The sequence below is a fragment of the Carcharodon carcharias genome, chromosome 17, assembly GCF_017639515.1.
Source record: "Carcharodon carcharias isolate sCarCar2 chromosome 17, sCarCar2.pri, whole genome shotgun sequence".
Taxonomy (NCBI): Eukaryota; Metazoa; Chordata; class Chondrichthyes; order Lamniformes; family Lamnidae; genus Carcharodon; species Carcharodon carcharias.
Window position 1 is genome coordinate 95,160,471 of NC_054483.1, and position 24,035 is coordinate 95,184,505.

Sequence of the window (24,035 nt, forward strand, 5' to 3'; positions counted from 1 at the left end):
TTGCAGCTGACTACCAACTTCATTAGTAGAAGATGTAAATATTGAAAAATTCAGTATTATTTGAATGAAAAGCATCACTCTTTCAGCAAGACATTGGACTATGTGCTTAAACATTTTATGTTGAAACCACCACCTCACAGCTCAACAGGCTGTGGTGTTACCAAGTGACCCAAGCTGACACTTAGTGGTAAATACCTGGATGTGATAAGCGTTACTTACCCAGACAATAACAATTTTTAACAATTGATAAGAGGCTTATGATTTCACCATAGCTTTTGTACTGCTATTCTATGAGAAACATGGCATTCTTGCTCCCATTGTTAGAATTCATTACCGTTTGAGGAACATACCTGAAAAACTCAAAGTTCAGGCACGCTTTTGGGAGAAAGAATTTGTCGTCTTGTTTGAACCACACTTTGCTCATGGCAGTGTCCTGCAAGAATACAATTCTCAATCAGAAGCTATTTCAAACATTGCATGGCAACTTCCTTCTTTAAAGATTAAGCATCCTCACTTCTAACTTATGGGCTAATCTGGCAATAATATTAAAAACTAGAATGCCAAGTGAAAATATGATCACATAAGCTATGGAAGTTACTAACAATGAGAAATGCAACTAATATGGAAGAGTCACCTTTAGATGAAACTGGTCACTGTACAATAATGTTGACAGACATCATACAAATATCCTGCAGCTTTGTTCAAAGCAATACTAAATATTTTCCAAGCACCAACTGTGACCCAATTGAAATACTGTGTCCAGCTTTAGGCACCTTTACTTTAGGAATTAAATCACCAATATAGAAATATGCAGAGGAATTTCACTAACATTACATGAGGAATGAGTGGCTTCAGCTAAGAGGATACACTGGAGAAAATCATGACTTTTTTTAAAAAAAAAAACCTCTTTTGTTCCCATGAAGAGATTTGATTTGGGGTCCAAAATTTGGAAGGGGTTGGATAAGGTAAAATCAGGAAAACTAATTCCATTGGTCTGTGACTCGAAATAAAAACAGAAATTTAAGATGACCATATTTTAAAAAAAGATAGGACAACTTGAAATACATTTTTATTATATAGAGGGCTGTTAGTAAATGGCAAGGCTCATCAGAAACAGTGCAAGAATTAAAATCCATGCAAAACTTAAAACAACTTTTGGAATTTTTACGAGTGCTTCATGATCTCCAAGATTTAAGCAACCTGCATAGAATCCACAATATGCTATTTATTGTGTAATTTGAAGGGCCTAATGATCATCTCCCATCATGTTTTATTCATTTGAAAAGTTACTGCTACATCCCAGGGATTGATCAGAAGAAAGGTTATTTTATTTACACACTTGATTAATGGGGCGTTCAGTTTATATCACCAGGATTAGATGACAGTTACTTTTTTTTTTAAAAAAACTTTTATTTCAGCTTGAGCTTTTTAAACATGGTAGGCACCCACTATCATTACCAGAATTTCTAGGTTATTACTTGACATTTTTTCAAAACACTTTCCCCACCATCGTTAAAAATCCTTTCATATTTCATTCGATACAATCCCAACAAATGCAGGGTTTTAAAAGCACGATCACGGAGCTGGTTTAAATTTCCAGCTCATATGATTTTTCACAAGCAAAATATGAGAGGTGAAATAGCCTGTTCTCACATAGGATCTTAATGTTCCACTGCTGGAATGTCACATTCCCAGCTTCAGTTGTGTCTTGAACCACCAACTCTAAAATCTCTATACTGCTGAACTACAAGGATAGAAGCTTAGACCAGCCCTCTTGACAAATGAAAGTATGTTTTACATCATTGAACTGAGTATTTCTGGGAACTCACTATACAAATGAAAACATTCCATGGTCTACAGGCCAATGAATAAACTCAAAACTTGGCCAGAGCGCGAAAGAGCATGTGTTGTTAACATTCTCTCTCTTAAATCATGCTTATGGTGTAATTTCAGGCAACCTAAGAACACACTAACTGGTAATAAATGTGTCATATCTTGATTGAGCAATTCATGCAACCCTAATGGCTTACATGTGCATTGTCACGCACTGCCTTAAAAGGTAAGGTGCTAGGCTTGGAGTGTAATGCTATGAGTTATTTGAATATATCAAGTACTTTTAATCGCATCCTGCTGTAGTAGGTTGCATATTAAAAAGGTTACAAGTCATGCAGTAAAAGAAATAAATATTGAACAAACATGGCTGGACAATTGCTCTGGCAGGAGGCCCATAGTAATCAGAGATGCATTCATTCCTGACAGCATTAGTGAAATAAAAAAGTAGCTTCCATGTTTTGTTTGTTCTTAAAGTAATGAACATTTAAATGTTTAAGTTCTCAACATGAGGGAACCAGATTTAATTTTTTTTTGAAATGTACCCTCAAGTCTGACTGTTGCATAAAAAATGTATTAATTTCTTATTGAATAACTGTTGATTTAACCATAGCGTCAATACTTTTTCCTTCAGCAGAGTGAACAATGAAATAAACAGTAATGCACGTCAGCTCATGAAGTGAATATTGACAACACGGTTTTTTAAAAAACCGAATCAGCTGAACAAATTTATATAAATTAAAACTGCATTAAATGCACACCGTATTTTTCAACTCCACTGCACATTCCTTTACCTTAATAAGAGTTGGAAATGGTGGAGCATCATTTTCCAAAGGTAAAATCTCAAAATTTGTAGGAATGAACTCATTCCTCACCGGCAGTTTGAACTTCCCATTTAGGTCTGCATTCTGCCACTTCTGTAAGAATAAAGAGAAGCTTCTTTACTCCGAACTGCATAGTTGAGTATTTAAAACTAAAGCAAAATACTACGGATGCTAGAAATTTGAAATAGAAACAGAAAATGCTAGAAAAACTCAGGTCTGACAGCATCTATGGAGAGAGAAATAGAGTTAACGTTTCAAGTCTGTATGACTCTTCTTCAGAGCTAGAGAAGTAGAAATGAGATGGAATTTATACTGTTGGAGAGGGGTGGAGTAGGTAAAACAGAATAGGTCAGCAATAGGTGGAGGTTAAGGAGAGATTGACAAAGAGGTCATGGGCACAAGACAAAGGGAGTGTTAATGGTAGTGTTGAAGACAAAGAAAGTGCTGATGGTGGCATAAATGTGAGAAAGCAGAATGTGTTAATGGCAGAACAAGGATCAGGGCTCTGTGAAAGAACAGACTGAACAAGTGACAGATGGCCTTGTTCGTTATGTGTGTGTGTGTGTGTGTGTGTGTGTGTGTGTGTGTGTGTGTGTGGAGTGGTGGTGGTGGTGGGGGGAGCGGTGGTTGGAAAAAGGATTTTTAAAAAAAAGGGATGAAATAAAATATAAAAAGTGAATAAAAAATAAAAAAGGGTGTGGATATGGAGATGCGAGCACGTTCATGGTCTGAAGTTGTTGAACTCAATGTTAAGCCCGGAAGGCTGTAAAGTGCCTAAATCGGAAGAGGTGCTGTTCCTCCAGTTTGCGTTGAGCTTCACTGGAACATTGCAGCAGGCCATGGACTGTCATAATGGCAGGATAATGCGTTAAAATGGCAAGCGACAGTAAGGTCTGGATCATACTTGCAGATAGACAGAAGGTGTTCCACAAAACCGTCACCCAGTCTGTGTTTGGTCTCCTTAATGCATTGGGAGCAGCGAATGCATTAAACCAAATTAAAAGGAGGTGCAAGTGAGGCACTGCTTTGCCTGAAAGGAGGAGTGTTTGGGCCCTTGGACAGTGAGGAGGGAGATGGTAAAGGGGCAGGTGTTGTACTTTTTGCGATTGCATGGGAAGGGGATGAGGTGTTAGGAGTGACGGAGGAGTGGACCAGGGCATGACGATAGAACCTGTCCCTATGGAATGCTGATGTTGCAAGTGGGGGGGATGCCTTTGGTGGTGGCATCATGCTGGAGTTGGCAAAAAGTGGCAGAGGATGATCCTTGGAATACAGAGGCTAGTGGGGTGAAGAGCGAGGATAAAGGGGACCCCTTTTTTAGTTTTAGATTTAGTATTTACTCCTTGTGCGGTGAAGGATCCTTTCATCTTTAAAATAGGATTTCAAGATCAGAAAAAGGATATTCTACTGACTTTGGACAAAAACAGATTTTATAATGGGATGCTGTGGACTCTTACATTTTTAAATTTACAGCACAACTGTAAACCAGATCTGAGAACATTACTAGGCTATTGATCTGGAAAGCATATTTTTGGTGGCCAAGTATAAGGTCATCCAAAGCCTTGGATTAAATATCCTTATTCACAATGTTAATCATCTGAGAAAAAAAAAAAATCAGATCCTGGCTAAACATAGATGGGGCCTTAAGCAGTCAGAAAACCAAAACCATGCAATAGTTTCCCTGGAATTGGAAACTAACTTGTGTGAAGCTGCTTAAATGCAGAACATCACGAAGAAGGAGATTAGGAGGACAACTGTATGACCTCCTGGCCTCGGTTGATAATAGGCTCCTCTTTGCTGAGGCAGCAGAAAGCCAGACCTTGAGGTTTAAAAACGTCAAGTGCAGTAGAACATTTCCCTATCTTCTTTCATCTCAGCTTTACGTCAACGCATTGCCATTGTCCAAAAGTCCTCCTTGAAATATGACACTGTACAGACATTATTTCAGGTCTAAACTTATAGTACCAAGAGCAGAAAGACAGATCTCATTCCAGCCAGCTTACTTTGACATATATTGCAGTGATCCAGGAAGCTTGCTCATTTTTATAATAATTGTCTCATTATAGGTGTCACATCACATGTTTCAACAACCAATACTGCAAGTTGTATCAATAACTACCACCATCATTTTGGAATTCTTGACATTTTTCCATTTATTTTTTGGGTTTGCATGGTATGTGTAAATATTGCATTTTGAAGTCTTATCTTTTCCTAAGACTCCAGTGAATTAGCAATCCTCTGCAGCTAAGAACAACAAATCTTGGGTATATGAGCACAGGCAGGAATGCACCTGATAAAAACCCCAGCATCAGATTAAACAAAGGAAAAATAAATTAGAACCATTTTACTTCATCTCAATACCTCACTAGTCATTAAACCACTCATGACAGAATTCAGCAGCATTACATATGACACTGTGTTAAAGCAACACAAAGGGCACACTGAACGAGAGTGAGAAATTAGGATGGTAGAAATCATGGCTTTGCACTAGGTCGTGATAGACCTATTCTATTGTCATAAAACCTGATAAAGGTTATTGGTTTTCCTCCAAATTAGATTTTCTTTTAAATTTAAAAGTAACTCTGCACTCATAGGATAGATGCATCACAAATTTATTTGAGACTCCAGACTCTCAGCAACATGATTGGCAGTTAACTGCCTTCTGAAAATGGTCTAGCAAGCCATTCAAATCAAGGGAAATAAGGGATGCTGGCCTTGCCAGCGATGCCCACATCCTATTAAAGACTAAATTTTAAAAATTAATTCCAAAATTTGTTTCCATACTTCTCACCATGTTCTCAATGGTATGAGTACAGAAAAAAAAGGGGAAAAGACAATCACTCTGGGCCACAAATTGCTCTGCAGTCCTCTAGTCTGTTCTTACAACTGACGCTCCTTGAAAGTGGCTTAGCAGAACATCCTATGTTAAAGACAGTCTTTAAATGCAAGGTGTGTATTCAAGAATGCCATTAGGAAAAACTAAACAGCCCCACCCTCATTACAAAAAATGCTGCAACTGCACATAAAATCAATGTGTTTAGTGCGCATCACATCCAAATCTCATTAATTTAATCTTCATGACTACAATATTGTATATTAAATTGCTGGCTTTTATGCTCCATATATAAGTTGTCTAGCTGTTCATCAACATTTGTTAAGATATGAATGGCGCATTAGATAGAAAATAAAGGCAGCATTAGCATTTTGATTCCTGCAACCTAAACAGGACATAAAAATTCATTATTTGTTTTTCCTCAAGTTGGCAGTTTATTGCACAACCAAACTCAAAGATATTTTAGGATATATAGTTTTCCGATTCCTTAACTATTTTTTTGTGGAACTGTGCGAGAAAATTGTCCAGTGTAAAATGTGTAACAGAAATTGGGGTACATTTCAAACAACATCATCGTGTGCACTGAGAAACTAAAAAGAACCGGACTTCAACTAAAACAATTGACATTATCTCTAAGGGTGTTTTGCCCACCTGGATGACATCAGCACCAATGGCTTCCTGCTTGTACTGTGTGCCGTACCATTTCTCTGTTCTGTCAGTTTGTCCTTCAAATGATTTAGAAACCACTGCCACACTGTTAGGAGGAAGCACAGTTGAAATGAAGGAATTAGTGACTAGCATCATTGATTGAGATGCAATATAGTCTGAAATTTGATTCATGTCTGTATTGCTAAACCACTTGGTCACTGTGCAAACTTTGAGAAAAAAAGTGTTAACAGATGGAAATAGTCTAATCAAATTACAACATGCCCAGTGATGATTGTGATCCATGCTTGTATTTAGCCATGTACAGAAATAGCGGAATGTTTGGCTGGGGGGAAAGAGAGAGAGAGAGAGAGAGAGAGAGAGTGGTGGGAGGAAGGAAGGAAATTTCCATGATAATAAAGGCCAGCAATGGAGCTGACAAACTGGTGACCATATTTCCTTTTAGAAATTACATTTATTTTATCACGGCTTCGATTTTGGCATGCTGTGCTTCAAATAGAACATGGCGAGAAACACGAGGAAAAAAATGTTGTTCTCTGTAATGAAAAGAATTTGATTAGACTAGCAATAACTATTTTATCCTATTATATCCTTATTGCAAAGAAACCAGGTGCCTAAATCAGGCTAGTCAAAAACCTGCAAAAAAACAAAGCTGTCTATTATCCAACTCAATCGAGATCAGTTCACATGTCCTGCAGCATTACCAAAAAAGTCTAATTACCTACCCTGTGTATCTTTCACTTCGGCTACCCTCCGCAACCACAATAGCAGCCAGGAGTTTGCTCTCAGTGGCAACGGAATGGTGCTCATCATTCACCTCACTGACAGTTGCCCAGAGTTTTGCGGACTTGGCAGCAGAGATTTCCTCATATCCGGTGTGGGGCTGTGGCATACCTTAGATGGGTACGCAACAGCGACATGCACGCACACAAACCAGAAAGTAAAGTGGGAAATATAAATTAAATTTAAATAAATTAGATTTAAGTGATTTATAGAAAGTGAAATAAAGATTGGAAAATACAGAAGGGATTCAAGGGAGGGGGATAAAAGATGGACAGAACCTAAATGTAAAATTTACTTTAATTCTTTTAATATCTCCAACATTAATTTTGAAGTTGTAAACTTCATGTTGTTTGGCCGTAACCATAAATTATTATACTCTTTAAAAACTCACTCACTTCTGAAAGCAACAACCCTAACTTTTTTTTTTTAAAAAGTTGTTTTTAGTACAGAACTAGTGGAAAAGTTCAGCTTATCTATTACTATATTTGACAGTAACTTCAGGATTTCTGCGTTTAACTGTGCATATGCAGACGCCAGAAGTTGCTGCCAAATGTACCTTGCACTAACATTTGAGTGCTGCTAGCCTCATTATGATAGCAAAATATGAGCAAAAATGGCCTGATTGCTTTTGAACAAATGAGTTAGAACCTTTACAAATGAATTGAAGAGGACAACAGTTCCCCGAGCTAAACCAGGATGATAGATGGTAAAAAAAAAAATCTATCAAAGAAGTGGAGTTAGAGATTTTGGGCTCGGAGTCACTGCCCTTGTGCCAGGTAAGTGTTCCAGACACAGTCTTTCACCTAATTGATAAAAAATTAAACTCTCCAACAATACACACAATAATTTGATAAAGTGCCACATAACAAGCTAGTCAGCAAAGTTAAAGCCCATGGAATAAAAGGGACAGTAGCAGCATGGATACGAAATTGCCTAAATAACAGGAAACAAAAGTAGTGGTGAATGGTTCTTCAAATTGGAGGGAATGCTGTTGGGATCCCTGCTTTTCTTGATGACCTAGACTTGGGGATACAGGGCACAGTTTCAAAATTTGCAGATGACAAAAATTGGAAGTATTCACCTATGTGAGGAAGATAGTGATAGATTTCTAAAAGGAATAGGCAGACAAGTAGCAGCTGAACTTAAATGCAGAGAAATGTGAAGTGTTACATTTGTTCTTCCTATCAAGAAGAGGTAATATAGAATAATTGATAAATTCTAAGAGGGTGCAGCAGCAGGAGGACCTGCGGTATAAGTCACTGATGGTGATAGGGCGGGTTGAGAAAGCTGTTAATAAGCCACATGGAATAATGGGCTTTCTAAATATGGGCATAGAGTACAAAAAGTAGTAAAGAACCCATATATGACATCAGTTTGGCTTCAACCGGAGTAGTGGGTCGAATTCTGAGCACCACACTAGGAAGGATGTGAAGGCATTAGTGAGGGTGTAGAAAGATTCAGGGGAATGGTTCCAGGAAGAAGGAACTTCAGTTACAGGGATAGATTGGAGAAGCTGGGGCTGTTCTCCTTACAGAAGTTTACAAGGAGATTTGATAGGAGGTGCATGAGTCGTCTGGACAGAGCATATAGGAAGAAGCTGTTCATGTTGTTGGAAGGATCAAGAACCGGAGAATGCCGATGTAAGGTATTTGGCAAAAAAGAGGCAACGACAATAGGAGGAAGAACTTATGCAACAAGTGGTTAGGTTCTGGAACGTACTGCAAGAGAACATCGAGGCAGGTTCAACCACGGTCTTCATCCAAAGAGAAAAATTATTACAGGACTACAGGGAAAAAAGGTGGGGGATAGGACTAAGTGGGTTGCTCTTACAGACAGCCAGCATGGACATGGGCCAAATGGCCTCCTTCTGTGCAGTAACCATTCTATAATGTAAAGGCTGCAGAAAACTGAACACAGTTGCTAGCTCAGTAACAAGGTGGACAATACTCAGTTTGGCCCATCATGTCCATGCTGGCTACGTGCATATGTTGAAGGTTTGGAGCAAAAATTAAAACAGATAATATGAATAAGCTGAAAATTAAATCTGACAACCAAATACCTCCACAACAGCCAATCAAAAATCTATCACAGTATTGCAACTATTTCCACTTTCTTTTTGGGCTTCTGATGAAAGTTGCACTACTTGTGCCATCTTGTTCATGCTGTATTCACCTAAGCAATTTTGTATCCATACTTCTACTGTCCCTTTTATTCTATGGGCTTTAACTTTATACAGCTGCATTCCAGTCTCTTGGCTGAGTCTACAGGTAGACAGAGCACTTTAAGGCATTCTCTGCTCAAGCTTTTGACAATATTGACTCCCTTTCTTCATTATTGTACCCAACTGTACTTGGGAGACTCCCTGTACAAAACTCCTGATTTATGACATAGAACTGTCAGTGACAGGCTCCATTTCCCACTACTATAAAATGATCAAAGCTTGCTTCAAGGCTTCTACTCCATTTTCTCCTTCCCAATTTCTTAAAATTTTCTTGAACTGCCTGATCATATATTTGTATCATTGTGATGTTTGGTTGCCTACAACCAGGGTGTGGTGAAGCAGGTAGAACAGGGTGAATTGTTTTCTCCCTGAATGCCAGCCTGGTCACGTTACCAATGGTAATTTGGCCCTTTCTACCCTCAACATTTACCAGGTTATACCTCAACTTCCAACTTTATGGTTCTAGCTTCTTGCTTGCTTTATTATTTGTGTCTGATTTTACTCTTCTGACAGTGAAAGCTTTATTCAAATTGTGCTGGATATGTTTTTATTTTTAAATCGTTAAACATTTCTAAAAAAAATTGTGCAACAAAAGCCCTAGGTGTGAACAGGACTAGTTTTAGTTGCAGGTTCTCCCATATAACTTAAAAAAAAAAATCCCATCTGGCATGCAGGGCAAGGTTTTTGAAAATAAAGTTTTAACTCCTGCTGCCTCAGGGGGGTTTCTCCCCAATCCCAATGGGAAGCATCAAAACTTCATCAGGTACCTCCCTCGATCAACAACTTGAGTGTATAAGGAAAATTAAATCTATGTGCCATCTTTGCATGGTGCATCATACTGGCATTTACCAGACCTTGATTTTTGGTTTAAAAAATAATTCAACTGCCTAAAAATTAGTCAAAATATAACTTTAATAAAAATACTTTATACTAATATTTTACTTAAATCAATTGTGTGGATGCACAGGCTGGTAGAAAAGGAAACATCCAAGAAGCTTGCATTTTCACCCATCAATGCATCGTGTTAATTTTAGTCTTTTTTCAATTATTTCTTTAGCATCTGTATGAATGCCCTGCATGCCACATTAATTTGGAAACATCACAGTGTGTACTATGGAAGCTTTCTTGCAACCAGCTAAAATTGTGCTGACAACATGCAGTTTCTGCAACAAAAAGTGATGGTTGATTCACTAGCTCATAAAAACAGCCCAAGGGAAACTAAACTTAATTTGCAGTAGATTTCTGCAGAGTTTTATATGGTGACAAAACATTTAGGGAACTAAACTAAGTTTTGGTGACCTGCTGGTAGAAACTGGGTTGATCAGAGCCTCGAGGATTTTCACCTTTAAGCCAACCCTGTGACAGAATAGTCCAGTCATATGGTCAGGAAGAACACTCTGACTACAGCAAACAATTGTTACAGAATCATTTAGCACAGGAGTGATAAATCACCAGAAATGGCCATTCAGCCGATTATGCCTTTGCCAGCTCGTTTAAAGAGCCATCCAACTAATTTCACTCACCTGCTTTCTCCCCACTGCCCTGCAGATTTTTTATCTTCAAGAATCTATCCAATTCCCTTTTGAAAGTTACAATTCACTTCCAATACTCTTTCAAGGATTCCATTCCAGGTCACAATAATACACTATGCCAATGGCTCTTTTACCATTATGTGGTGATTTTAAAAAAATTGAATCAGAATACTATCATCTTTAATTAATCACCATTCATGTTCCAGTCTTCTGACAATGCAGGGTTAGGTTCAGCATCACATCAACTTTTCACATTGAAATTTTGTACTGCAGAAATGGGAAGATACTGATAGGTCATTGCACCCAGCAATTATTACAAGCATGTACTCATCAGGCAAAGTGCATGATCAACAACTCTCTTATAAAAGATGACAAATTTAAATCTGAAGAAGTGCCCTCTAGTGCCCCAGTACAAAATCCATTATTCTTCTAATCCCCACCACTCTGTTGCAGTGACAATTGGTTTCTGATTGCAATGAAGGCTTCAGAGAAATCTTGTAGTATAACCTTGTCCAAGTTCATTTCATGTACATCTGTTAGGAGAATCCTGCACCACAGAATCTCTTATTCTCAGGTATTCAATGTTTTTGAAAAGAAAACATTTAACTTGCTATAATGTGTTTAATGAGTATGATTTAGTTCATTAATTAGTACAAGCCCAAATCTACACTCAAGAAACCACAGTGACCCTTCTATTTTTGGAATTTTCATCTGGCAAAGGCCTGAGATTCTAGGCAACTTATTTATTTCTAGAATTTTAATAATAAATTGTTCAGGCTATTTAACACAATTATGCTAATCGCATTCTAAATGCAAACATGGCCCAGCTCAACTTGACAACAGAGTTAACTGATTCTGGGGATTACTGGCTCCCCTAAAAACACATCAAAATTGACAGTGATACTGCAAATACTCAAGTGTCTTTAAGCAAAAAAAAAAACAAATCATTCTCACTAACATTCACACTGTCCTTGAGAAAATTGCCTCTGAAAAATTTTTGGAATTTCTGTAATGCATTTAAAATTGTGAAACTAAAGAACTGGATTTGGTTTTCAAAGCAGGTAATGGGCATCATGTAACCAAATGATGCAAAATGTTAGCATGTACAGGCACAGCTATGGCGTTAAAAGTTGTTACCTTACGTTATTGCAAAGTAGCTTAAAAGTACTGTTAAATTCATGTTTAACTGTACCTCATTAACTGATAGTACACGTGAGTAATCACTCTAATGTTGGTCTGCTGACATCTTAAGGAGAATCTGCAGGTCTTTTCCAAACTAACCAAAAGTCTTAATCATCCAAATGCAAGGCATGAAACAGCCCTTAAGTCTGTCCAGAGAACATATTTTTACATCACAATATATCTATTATGGGGCACCACAAAGAAGTAGTAATGTCAGTGCAAAATATGCATTCATTGCAAGGGTCATTTTTAGCAATCCTCGCATGTTTCCTGTCCAGAGTTGCAGGTGGGATCTTGCAGCAGCAGGTAGCTAGTAAAAACCTTGGAGGACAAAGCAATCAAAATAACCAACAGTACCCATCACTGACTGAAAATCTAACACATTTTCTTGTTATCCCTCATCTTTAAAGGCTGACACAATTAAATCCTGATAAATTTAAGAATAATTCCTCGCAAGCTGTGAGCTTGAAAATTAAGAACATAGACCACAAAATTATGGACATTATTTTGCAACACAGTGCTATCAACTTGCAAGTTAATAAACTTTTTCATTTTTGTATTATTTGTTTCTAATATCATATTGTTATGGTAGATACAAATCCATTTTAAACTTTTTAAGCATTTCTTTGGATTGTGATCATTTTTTTTGCCTCTTCCCAATCACTTCCAGAGTTTAACATCTGTGTTGATTGTTTTAAATGATTTACCATGAGAAGTGTGGGCATCTAAAAGAGAGCAAATTTTGGCATTCTTAATTTCCTAACTTTTCCTAAGTTCGGGATGAATAGCTTTAAGCTTGGGAAGGCAGTTTTAAATTGCAGATTTTTGATCTACAAGGGAGTCAAGGGTTATGAAGGCAGGCAGAAAAGGGAGGTGGGGAGGGGGTTGAGGCCCCCATCAGATCAGCCCTGATCTTATTGAATGGTGAAGTAAGCATGAGGGGCCAAATGGCCTACTCCTATTTCTTATGTTCTAAAAAATTTCAGGAATTCTGCTTCAAAATCATAATAGGGTTTTACCATCATTGCAAAAATCAGAATGTTCCAGTTAAATCAGAGCAGTTGAGAGTTCAGTGGTTGATAGCTGCCATGCAAATTAAATTTCTATCAGATTCCTCAAATTCAAGGTAAGACAGAATTTTACAGTAAAAAAACATTTAAAAAAGTTAGTTAACATTGTTAGCCTATGTACAAAGTGACAGTAACTTTCTGCAACCACACTTAGTTAAGTGCAGAAATCCAGATGTCACTGTTCAAGATGCCCTGAGCTTCCAAAAGCTGAGAGAAAAATGGCATTGTCATGAAAGAACATTGAATGTCATGAGTTCCTGTACTTACCTCATACATATGCACTAAACTCAGCAGGAAAAGTTACTACCAAACAACTGCTGTAAATTAGCTTTTACAAGAAGAGTGTCTCATTACTTCACCTTTCAATTATTGGAAAAATATTTTTTAAAATGTTAAATCTTTTTCTTTCCGACATTGACAACGAATTCAATATTCCAACTGGCACTTGCTGGTTCAGACTGTGCTGCTCAGTAACAATTCTACAACAATTTAAGGAGACACAATGTTGCTTGCCTTGTTCACACAAGTTCCAAATACCCTGTAGAGGAACTGTATTTTTGGATGTTTGGCTAACAGGAATGTACCATATAAAAGCCAATAAAAAGTCTATGGGCAAGTGCAAATGTAATGAATTGCCGGCAACATTCAATCACTGATGAGGAAAACTTATAACCATCAGTATTTGGTTGATTTGGAAGTTACTGGGCTACCTTTGAGAGATGATCAACTTCAAAACAGCTGCTGATTCAGTAACACAATATAGGAGTCATTTTTAAAAAAAAAAACTTCACATTTTCATGCCAGAAGATTGGAAAAGCAGCCACTAATAGTACAAGAGTAACTTACCGCACAGCTTCTGGTCTAAGTTTTTCCAGGACCATTTGAATTAAGTCAGCCCTAAACTCTTCTAGCAGGTATTCAGCTGCAAGTACTTCGTGGATGGGATAGTACTGGGATGTTAAAAAAAAATATGAATATACAGCAAGAAATGAACATAAATTGACCATGGGCTATACACGCTCAATTTCAAAGACAGTGAGTTACAGTTTACACAGCAAAAGGGGACAAATTTTCAGAATGCAATTGCAAAATACTGGTAAAAGCTTCAGACTCCCATGCAAAGAATTTGGTTTTTGCCAAACACTAGTGCTTTTACATTTCCTTCAAGGAAAATCCTAAATTGAAATGAAACGAGTTATTCAACAAATGGTACAGATTATGCACTGGGCCACATTAGCACAATGGGCATGTCATAGCTTTAATAAAAGTATTTCCACAAGCTACCTTTGTTAAGCTACACATAGTATGCTGAAAATTTGCAGTTGATGTCATGGTTAGCGTTTACTCAATCACATTTAACACTGTGTTCAATTGTGAGCACAAAGATTTGGATGAGAAAACAAAAGCTCTCTTCAGTATCTCTTATGCCACCGACCATCATGTGGACTGTACCCTGACTGCTGCTGAGTAGGGAGCGGATACAAAAACATGGCTAGGCACTGCTCAATCTACAGTCATAAAATATAATCTCTTGCTGTTGGAAGCGCCCAAGTCTCTGCTCTATGGGCCCTCTTGGCAAGACCAAAATGAGAAGCTCTTTGAGCATATATGCTTCCCATCATTCACATTACACCATGTTTAAAAATGGACCACCACCACCGCAGGATCAGTATATTTAAAAACAACTTCACCTTTTCTAAGTTCATCTCTTATCCACCCAAATCAGTCACTATGAAGCTCATTAGGAGGCAGAATCCCACAACTCTGAGTTGTCAAGTACAACAATCTCTACCTAGATACACGTGTGTGGGGGGGGGTCAGGTAATACATCTTTCCAATTTAAAAGAAACTCTTATGTTATCCTTTAAGCTATTATGATTACAGCTTACCCATTTTGTTCTATCCAGGGACAAGGTACAGTAGAAATCAGCGGTAAAGTGTTACTTTGAGAGTAACATCCTTTGAAAGTAAAGTATTTATCCCAAGTGACAACTCTATATACTCCCCACCCTGATAAGGCTCCCAAAAAATCATCTCCACATGTTGCTTGGGAACAATGTTTTGTAAATCAGTGCTCAGCAAGAATGGTGTTAAGCTGTGACTTCTAAGTGCCAGAGAGAATGAAAATGATCTCAAATAGGGACAGCACTGGAGGCATCTAAATCACTAACCATCGAACCTGTCAACTATTAGGGATAAGTAGATTTAAAAGCAGAGGTCATGGGAGACGTACTTTGAAGTATTTCCCCTTTTCCCTAGTCCTTCATTTATTGTGGCATTCTCATTTGTCATTACACTTGCTGAAAGCAACAGGGTTATAAAAAAAAGTGGCTAATCTTAGAACAACAATTTTTAAGAAGTACTGCAGAGAACAATATTAAAATAAAGAAATAAAATTAATAACATAGTTGCAAACAAGGAATCTTTACATACATGTAACGAGCCAGCAAGTTTTGAAGTGTAGCCACGTGGCCGTTCTTTATCTTTGAACCTAAATGCCATAGCATTCAAATCCTAAATTTTAACAATAAAAAACTATTAATAGTCATCTGCTGAAGGAACTTAAGGTATTCATAGCTTCAAATTACTGCAGCTTTTGGAAACGAATATAGTGGTCACAGCCTGAGCCCAAATATTAAAAAGCATTGAACAATAGAAAAATGCTATAGTGATTCTCAAGTTAGACTGTCATTTCATTGTTATGACCCAATAGTTCAGTTGATAAATGCATTGTGTAAATAGTTGCAAAGGCTTGGAAAGCTCAGATCCGTGACAAGTTGTCTGATTTTAGGTGGGGTGATGGGAAGGGTGTAGCAGCTGGCCTCATGATACGGAAAAAAAAGTTGTGGTTTCCCAATCCCAGTGGTTATCCCTGGTCCCAGCTGGAAAATACATGACCGGACACCAGGCTTGGACACACTGCCGCCAAAATAGAATAAATTGCCCATCAACATTCACTGCCTTACCTCACAAGAATGGTCACTCACTCTGGTAAGGCAACAGGGCATTTGGCATCCTCAGAACCACACTCCAGCAAGAGTCAATACCTTCAGATAGAGGTTGGGGGCACGCGAAGGGGGAAGAGGAGATGGCAAAACAATTCAATCAATTCACAACTACCTCAAGGTAGTCTCAAATTGTTTTTGTTTGTATTTTTGTTTTGTATCTTTATAAAGGAAAATGATTTGGGTTGGATAATATAACACTATCTTGTCAAATTCTAGTAAATACTGCTTTACTGTTCAATAAAAGTGCACTTTATTTCCATGCTTGAATAAACATGAAATTAAATTTTAAAAATATCCCTTTTCGTGAATAAATACAATCCCTAATCGAGTTAACTCATTTTTTAAAACAATCTTAAAGTCTGACCAAAGTGTGCATCTGCAATGTTGCAAACACATCCCTACCTCTCCTCTACATAGTTCCCTGAGTAAAAAGGTTTCATGCTTCGCTAGCCAATTACTAAATCTTATTAGTGATACCAGTTCTATACCCAAAGTGAAATATTAGCAGCACAAATTTCTGATCCATATATTATTTAGTAAATTATTTTATATTCTCAAGTTGCCCAACAGTGTAGGTCTTTTCCCTGTTTACTTTCTGCAGTGTTTTACGGATTCACTTTTAATATATGATTTGCAAGAGTTCAATGATCAAATCAAGACAGATTTTGGTCATTACCTTGCACTCCTGGAAAACCCACTCTTGTGGCCCTTCTGAACGCAGTTTATTAATATACTGGAACATGTGTAGAATTATATCATCAACATGCACTGCATAAATAATAGCATGGAAAGAAAAGACAAAGTTACATATCAGTAGCATGAATTACAAATCCCTGAATCTTCCATTTGCATTTTTTTTTAAGCGTACATAGAACATGTTTCTTTGCAAGAAAGAAGCGGATCCTCCTGCTTGGAATATTAGCATTTCAAATCAAATCATGATTCCAGTCCAAATACACTCAATGTGCCAGTAACTTCTAGCTAACAAAAAAATGCTGTCCTAACATCAGTTCCCATAAAATCAACCTTTATGCATTCCAAACCAATAAATACTTGAGCAAGTTTCAAAAAAGTTATAAACCTTGGGGTACATCTCACATCAAGTACAACTTCAGCTTCATTTTTGCCAACCTTGATGCCAAGTGCACTCCAACGGCATCCCTGCCTTGGAACAGATTTAATTTTTCTAATTTTTTTTTTAAACTGGAATATCACATTATTAAACTTTTGACATGCATTATTTGAGTGTAAACATAAAGTCTGCTTATAACTCTAGTATAACAGAAGTTTAAAAGAACATAAACATAGTTGCTTTTAAAATGAATCCTGTACTTACCCAGCCCTTCCTCAGTAAGATCCACATTAATGATGAAAAACATAAAACCTTTAGCTCCTTCTTTTTGCCCTCCAACAAGAGTATTAACCCAACCTGGAAAGTAACAGAAAAAGCAATTAAATCTTTTCACTTTGAAAATCTACATGATTCTCTAGAGTCACCATAATAAATAAAACAATATTAGATATTTTGAGAAACAAACTGAAATGCTAGCATTTCACACTTCAACATTTAGAAACAGTTAACGAAATAGTGCTTTAGGACAAATGTGATGCACCACATTGTCTTGCACAACAGCACAATCCAATGTTACAGGAGACAATATTGATGCATTACTGCATGGTTTGCGACATGACACTACTACAGCATAATGTACTGATGTACCAACATACTATAGGATAATGCATTGATGTACTGATGCACTATAAAATATTACACAACAGAATATAGTAGCTCAGCATACCAATCCATTAACATGCTGTATAATATTACAGAGCAATAGGGTTTGCACTGTATACTGGTCACACTGTTAGCTCTCGATCCTGACAAGGTTTCAGGACAGGAAAATAAACCGGCAAGTCACCAATGTCCACTTGTGCACGTACGATCAATAAACATTCAGCACTAAGAAGCTGAATACTTCCCTTTTAGTTGTGTGGGAGAGTAAAGAGAGAAAGAACGAGAATGAGGGAAGATAGCAGAATGGAACCAGACAAAAAACAGATCTTTAAACTAAAGATAGAAAGGGAAACTTGGAGTTCCTTATAATCAAACTTCTGAATTTTGCTCAATTTTCTCGCTGCCTCAAATATAAGCAAGCATTTTTAATATCTGAATAATCCAACTTGTAAAAGTCACACTGAACTGGGAGGTATTGAAACAGAGACCAGGTGTCTCTTTGCAAAAGGGAGGGATGGGACAAGTTAAAAAAAAGAAAAAAGCTAATACCCTGACATGTCCATTGAAAACTCAAAAGGCATCACTGGTAGCTGACAAAAAATACTTCAACAGTACATATAAACCTAATAAAAAAGGGGGCGGTGGAGAAAGGAATAAAAAATTACTGGTGTACATTTCCCAGGTATAACATTCAGTATTACCTTTGGATTTCAGTTCTGACAGGAGACTCCCTGGTCCTTCATGGCCAATCAAATGTCCGAGGTAGTGGCCTGGATTTGATTTGTAATATTTCTGAAGGTCTGGTATAGGAAAAGTGACATAAAGATTCCGGATGTCCTTAATAGGTACCACCTTATATAGTTGCTGTAAAATAATTTTAATTAGTTCCATTAGTGATTTCTATAATATTAATTTGGATTTTAATTTCTCCTGCACATATACAGTTCGATTTTTAAAACATAAGTAATTTTCCCATACACAAATAGCTGTCATCTAAGTTCACAATGTTTGTTTCGTTAAGGATAGCTTCAGATGTAACGCACAAAGCTTTTTTAAAAAAAATACATAAATGCTTTAAAGTTATCATTTCTGCAAGAATGCACAAATTGCTCTCCCAAATCAATTTTGTTGCATTTCTTTAAGCAACAAATGCAAACAAAAATGCAAGCAACAAAACCATGGTGACAAAACTCTCAAACATAAATACTGTATGTGCAATAGCTGAGCGCACAGCAATAAAATGTGTGATCAGCCTTTTTTGTAACAAAATGCAGTCCTGCAGATGAATCTATTCTAAACATGATGACAATGAAGACTAGTACAACTACAAAGGAGCGCTTTAAACATGTCCCAATTTGGTTTTGCTATGCCATAGCAATGTTTCCATACTTTCCTCAACATCTTATCAAAGAAGAGGAGAGCTGGGTATGGAACACAGTTTTTATGATTCAGTTTTTAACGGAGCCCATTCTCACCTTATTTTGTGGGCTTGTATGCCAGACTTTTTAATTCCCATTGAAAAATGGTTTCAAGCATTATACAGTCAATAAACTGTATTCGTTACAAGCATGCCATTGTAGGAAAGGCTAAAACTTCCAGAAGTTAACGTTGAATGAACATGATATGGAGACTGGCTTTTAGCCAGCATTTGATCCAATGTAGTATCCTTGACAGGACATCTGTCATTTCTGTGAGTAGGACAAGCAACAGGAAGGCTCTTCAATCAATCAGCCTGAAGAATCTTCACAGGCACGCAGAATCTAACCAGGAAGTATAATTTGCTTTCTTTACATGATTTAAATCGAAGTAAAAATTGGAAAAGAAAGATGGGTAAGGGGGCAAGCAGGGAAGAAGGATGACAAAATATATACTTTAAATCTCCAACACAAATTAACTTCTGAAGGAATGAGACTCTGTATTTCTAATATTATGGACAACACTGTCAGGGAGAGAAGCAAAATACTGCAGATGCTAGAAACCTGGGGTGGTATTTTACAGCCCCATCACGATGAGGGCAGGGCCAGAAAATACAGCAAGTCCATTGACTCCAGCAGGATCAGAAAATCCCACCAGCGGGAGGGGGCATAAAATTCCACCCCTGAAATAAAATCAGAAAATGCTGGAAATACTCAGATGAGGAAGCAGCTGTGGAGAGAACAGCTACAATTTCACCAAAACTGAGGAAAGTTAGAGGAAGAAGTGACAGGACAATTTAAATTACAAAAGATTTCATGGTACTAAAGCCAAAAGAATAGTACTGGCACAAGCAAGAAACAAAAGATTTGTCTAGATGAGGTCTGAGTGACAGGATAGCAGCTGTCTGAATACAAAGTAAAAGGGTTAAGAAAGAATCAAGAGAAGAACTGAACTAGCAATAAAAAGCACAAAGCAAAATGGGCAGAAGTTATGACCTAAAATTGAACTCGGTGGCGAGTCTAGAAAGCTGTAAAGTGCTGAGTCAAAAAATGAGGTACTGTTCCTCAAGCTTGCATTGAGCTTCACTGGAACATTGTAGCAGGCCAAAGGGCAGAAAGATCAGAGTGGAAGCAAGGTGAAGAATTGAAATGACAAGCAATAAGAAGCTCATGGTCATGCTTGCAAACTGGAAAGAGGGTCCAAAAAACAAATCAACTTCCCAGGGAAGCCAAAAGGCAGACTGGGTGACACAGATTACCAACTGTATAAGTTGGGCATAAAAATGAATCAAAAAAGGTTAATAAAATGTGAGCCTTTATAGATGAGAGCTAGAGTAGAAAGCGATGAAAGTTTTGGTCCAGCTATAAAAGCTGTGGTTAGAGCACCTCTGGAGTACTAGGTACAAATCTGGGTACTGCACCTTAAAAAGGATATATTGGTCTTAGAATAAATACTGTATAATACAACAAGGGCTTCAAATGTTAGATTATGAGGGGAGAAGTACATAAACTAGACTTGTATTCCCTAGAATATAGAAGGTTAAGGGGGTTATTGGATTGAGATTTCTGGATTTTGAAAGGAATTGGTAGCAAAGGCGAGAAAATGTTTCTACTGGTGGGGAAATTTAGGATTGGAGACAATGTTAAATTAGTGCTGAACCGTTGGGAAAGGAATTAACAATTGCTTTTTCATAAAGAGGCAGCAGAAGTGTAGAACTCTCTCCCACAAAAGCATTAAATGCTGGCTCAGTTAATAATCTGAGACTGACAGGTTTTTGCTGGACAATAGTATAAATGGACATGGAGTCAAAGCAGATGAATGGAGGCAAGTTACAGATCAGCCATGATCTGATTGAATGGTGGAACAGGTTTGAGGAGTTGAATGGGTCCTCCTCCTAAAGCATGGATTGAGGGTTTCAGTGGCAATGAACTTTGTTGGCCTTCACCTCAGTCATGAAACTGAAAGAAGGCAGCTTTTGGGAGAGGAGCTCAGTTGAGGGTCAGAAAGGATTTAGAGGTCGCAAATAGTTCGATTCAGTTGGTGATAGAGACCAAGGAAGGGGATGGAGTTGATGGTAAGATATAAAAGTTTGGTGTTGGTGGTCAATGGTGATGATTTCAGTCTTCCTAAAATTCAGTTGGAGAAAATTCAATCCATTCAAGGCTGGATGTCAGATTAAAATGTCTCATAGTACCAAGGCAGTAGAGAAGGCTGACAGGTGGCAAATAGAGCTGCGTGCCATTAGCATACATGTGGAAGCAGACCCCATATCCGTGCATGACATCACCAAGGAGCAGCATGTAGATAAAGAGGTGTAAAGAAGAGACCCCAAGAGAGAGCTCCCAGCAGAGCAGCGTAGGAACAAGAGGATAAGCATTGCTTCTATAATTTCTCTACAAATTGCTTTGAACCTGTCCAGCATTTTCCAATATACTGTTATTAACGGGACTCGTCATTGCATTTCTCAGTTCAATCCAAAGGGATTTTGTTTGAACCAATTCACCATTTACAGTTTAGTGCTAGAATATTGTCTCGACTGCTGCTAATTCTGTGATGTTTCTTTCTCTCTGGAAGTTTATGTAGTAAGCTGCCCCACTGTTTCATTATTCACAATTTACATTAATAACTTGGATTCAGAAGCCAAATGCAAATTTAGACAAACACCAAACTAGGAAGGGCATTTGTACTTGAGTTACAAAGTCAGATTCATTAGACAAAATATCTAAGTGGGTGCAACAATGAAAGATGATACTTGCAAAGTACTGTACATAGGAGGGAAAAAATAACAGGAGAATTACAGTACAAATAGAAGAAACAAAGGATAAACTGGAGCGATTAAGTTATTTTAGCAGACTCAACAAAATAAACAGAATGCTGAGCTACACAGCCAAAAACAGTTTGATCTGTGGTATCACTCTGAGTCAAAAGATTTCAGTTTCTTGTTCCAGTCTAGAATTTCAGAATGACATTTGGCCAATAATTCAGTACATCACTGAGGGAATGCTATACTCTAAGAAGTACTGTCTCAAAGACCTCAAGCACCACATGAAGAATACTAAGTTGTTTCCCAGTCTCCTCAATTCTTCTCAACTAACTCCACCAAAACTAATCATTTATTGTATTGCTGTACACAAGAATCGCTCCTGCATCTGGCTACAGTGACTGTACTTTAGACTATCCAGAGGGGTGGAACAGGCACTACATCAATGCAGTTTCTTTCTCTTTATTCAAATCAGTGAAGCACATGAAAGGGGAAAATCATGATTAAACAATATAACACTCTGGTCAGACCACACTTCAAATGATTTGTCCTGTTATGTTACCAAGAGATAAAATATAGATAAAAAGGTGGTTCAGAGAAAAGCTGCATCATTGGTCTCTAGTGTCAGAAAATTGAGTTATGAGCAATCGGAATCATAAGCTTCTGATCTTTCAAAAGGAGATCATGTGTATTTAGAATCTACATAAAATGGTATAATAGCGAGAAAAAAGTGAAGCCCCCATTGTGATACAAATAGGAATAGTTTCAAAACAATAGAAGATAAACTTATGGCTGATGTCAGGAATGTATTCAAGCAAAAAGAGAAGACCCAAGAGAAGAGGACTTCTGCATATTACAGTGAACAGAAAAACAAACATTTAAGCAACTGTTGGATGCACTAGAGACTGGGGTAGTAACAGTAAGGTCTTTCAGGAACAGTCAAAATGTCCCAAGTGGCCTTCATCTGCATCCATCTTGTGTCCTGAATAATTTCTATTTGTCAGACCGCTTGACCCAAACATTTCTGAATACAGAATTCTCCAACAGGGCAAGAGAAGGTGGGGTGGGCAGACAACACCACATGAACCAATGCCTTTGGCCTCACTTTTGCAAAACAAGCATTAACTAAGATTCATAGAGGTGGTCACTGAGGGGCAACTTCTGCATGTCATAGCTCTTCTGAATAAGTGAGGAAATGGAGTGAAGAGGGTTGGAGATAATGTGTCAAGATTATGTAGAAATATAATTACCTTGCAAGCATTTTCTTCTGGAGTTCTGTTAATGATGTGGCACACAATAAAAAAACAGCATTGAAAGTAGTAACTTAGGCCATCATATCTGCACCAGCTCTTTGCCAAATTAAAATTAAAAACTAATCCCCCACTTCCCTCATCTCCCCATACCCCTGTATTTTTCTCTAATTCTAATATTTTTCTGATTTTCCTTAAAGGATGTAACAAACTCTAATTTGTCCACACTTAGCAAAAAGCATTATGATCCAACAACTCAATAAAAAAGTTTCTCCTATCCTTTCTCCCTCCAAGTGACTACTTTGAACTAAAAGCTTTGTTACCAATTCCCAGAACCTGAAGAAATCAGCTTTTCCCTACTCACCTAATCAACACCTCAATATTTAAAAACTTCTATGAAATCTTAGTCTTCTCTATTCAATGCAAAAAGCCCCTGTATCTCAAGTCTCCCCTCATAACTATAGTCATGCATGTCAGACATAACCTTCATAAACCTACACTCTACATGTTCTATGGCTTTAAAGTCCTTTCTATAATGAGTCACCCAAAACTGCACAAAATACTTTACCTGGTGTCCAACTTAGTCTTTACAAATTGATTACTTTTTTAGTCTTTGCCAATTCCTAAACTCAAAAATACTATTGGCCATTTTAAGGCTTTGTCTACCTGCCCTCTCACTTTCAAAGGAACAAAGTGTTAACAAGCTCGTTTGCCCCCTTATCAAACACCTTTTGAAAAACGTGCACTACTGCTATTCGATCTCCTTTATTTATCCAATCAGGCATTTCTTCAAAAGGCTCCACTAAATTTGTTAAAGGTTAAATATAGCATAGAGGAAATCTCACACCAAATTACAAAATATAGAAAACAATACTTCCATTCACTACTTGAATTTTTATAATTTGACATGACGATATATCTGCA

At 37.5% G+C, this 24,035-nt stretch overlaps 1 protein-coding gene across 7 annotated transcripts in view; it reads right to left on the reverse strand.

Moving 5' to 3' along the window:
- Positions 1-24,035, reverse strand: part of ide (insulin-degrading enzyme) — a 133,205-nt gene that overhangs the window by 74,848 nt on the left and 34,322 nt on the right. For all 7 annotated transcript variants that reach the window (XM_041209437.1, XM_041209436.1, XM_041209435.1 and 4 more), the window contains 8 exons: positions 18,386-18,548; positions 17,286-17,378; positions 16,626-16,717; positions 15,375-15,455; positions 13,788-13,891; positions 6,139-6,241; positions 2,625-2,747; positions 351-433 (listed from right to left, as the gene is read on the reverse strand). In XM_041209437.1, the coding sequence (XP_041065371.1) occupies positions 351-433; positions 2,625-2,747; positions 6,139-6,241; positions 13,788-13,891; positions 15,375-15,455; positions 16,626-16,717; positions 17,286-17,378; positions 18,386-18,548 (842 nt within the window). The remainder of the gene's footprint in view (positions 1-350; positions 434-2,624; positions 2,748-6,138; positions 6,242-13,787; positions 13,892-15,374; positions 15,456-16,625; positions 16,718-17,285; positions 17,379-18,385; positions 18,549-24,035) is intronic.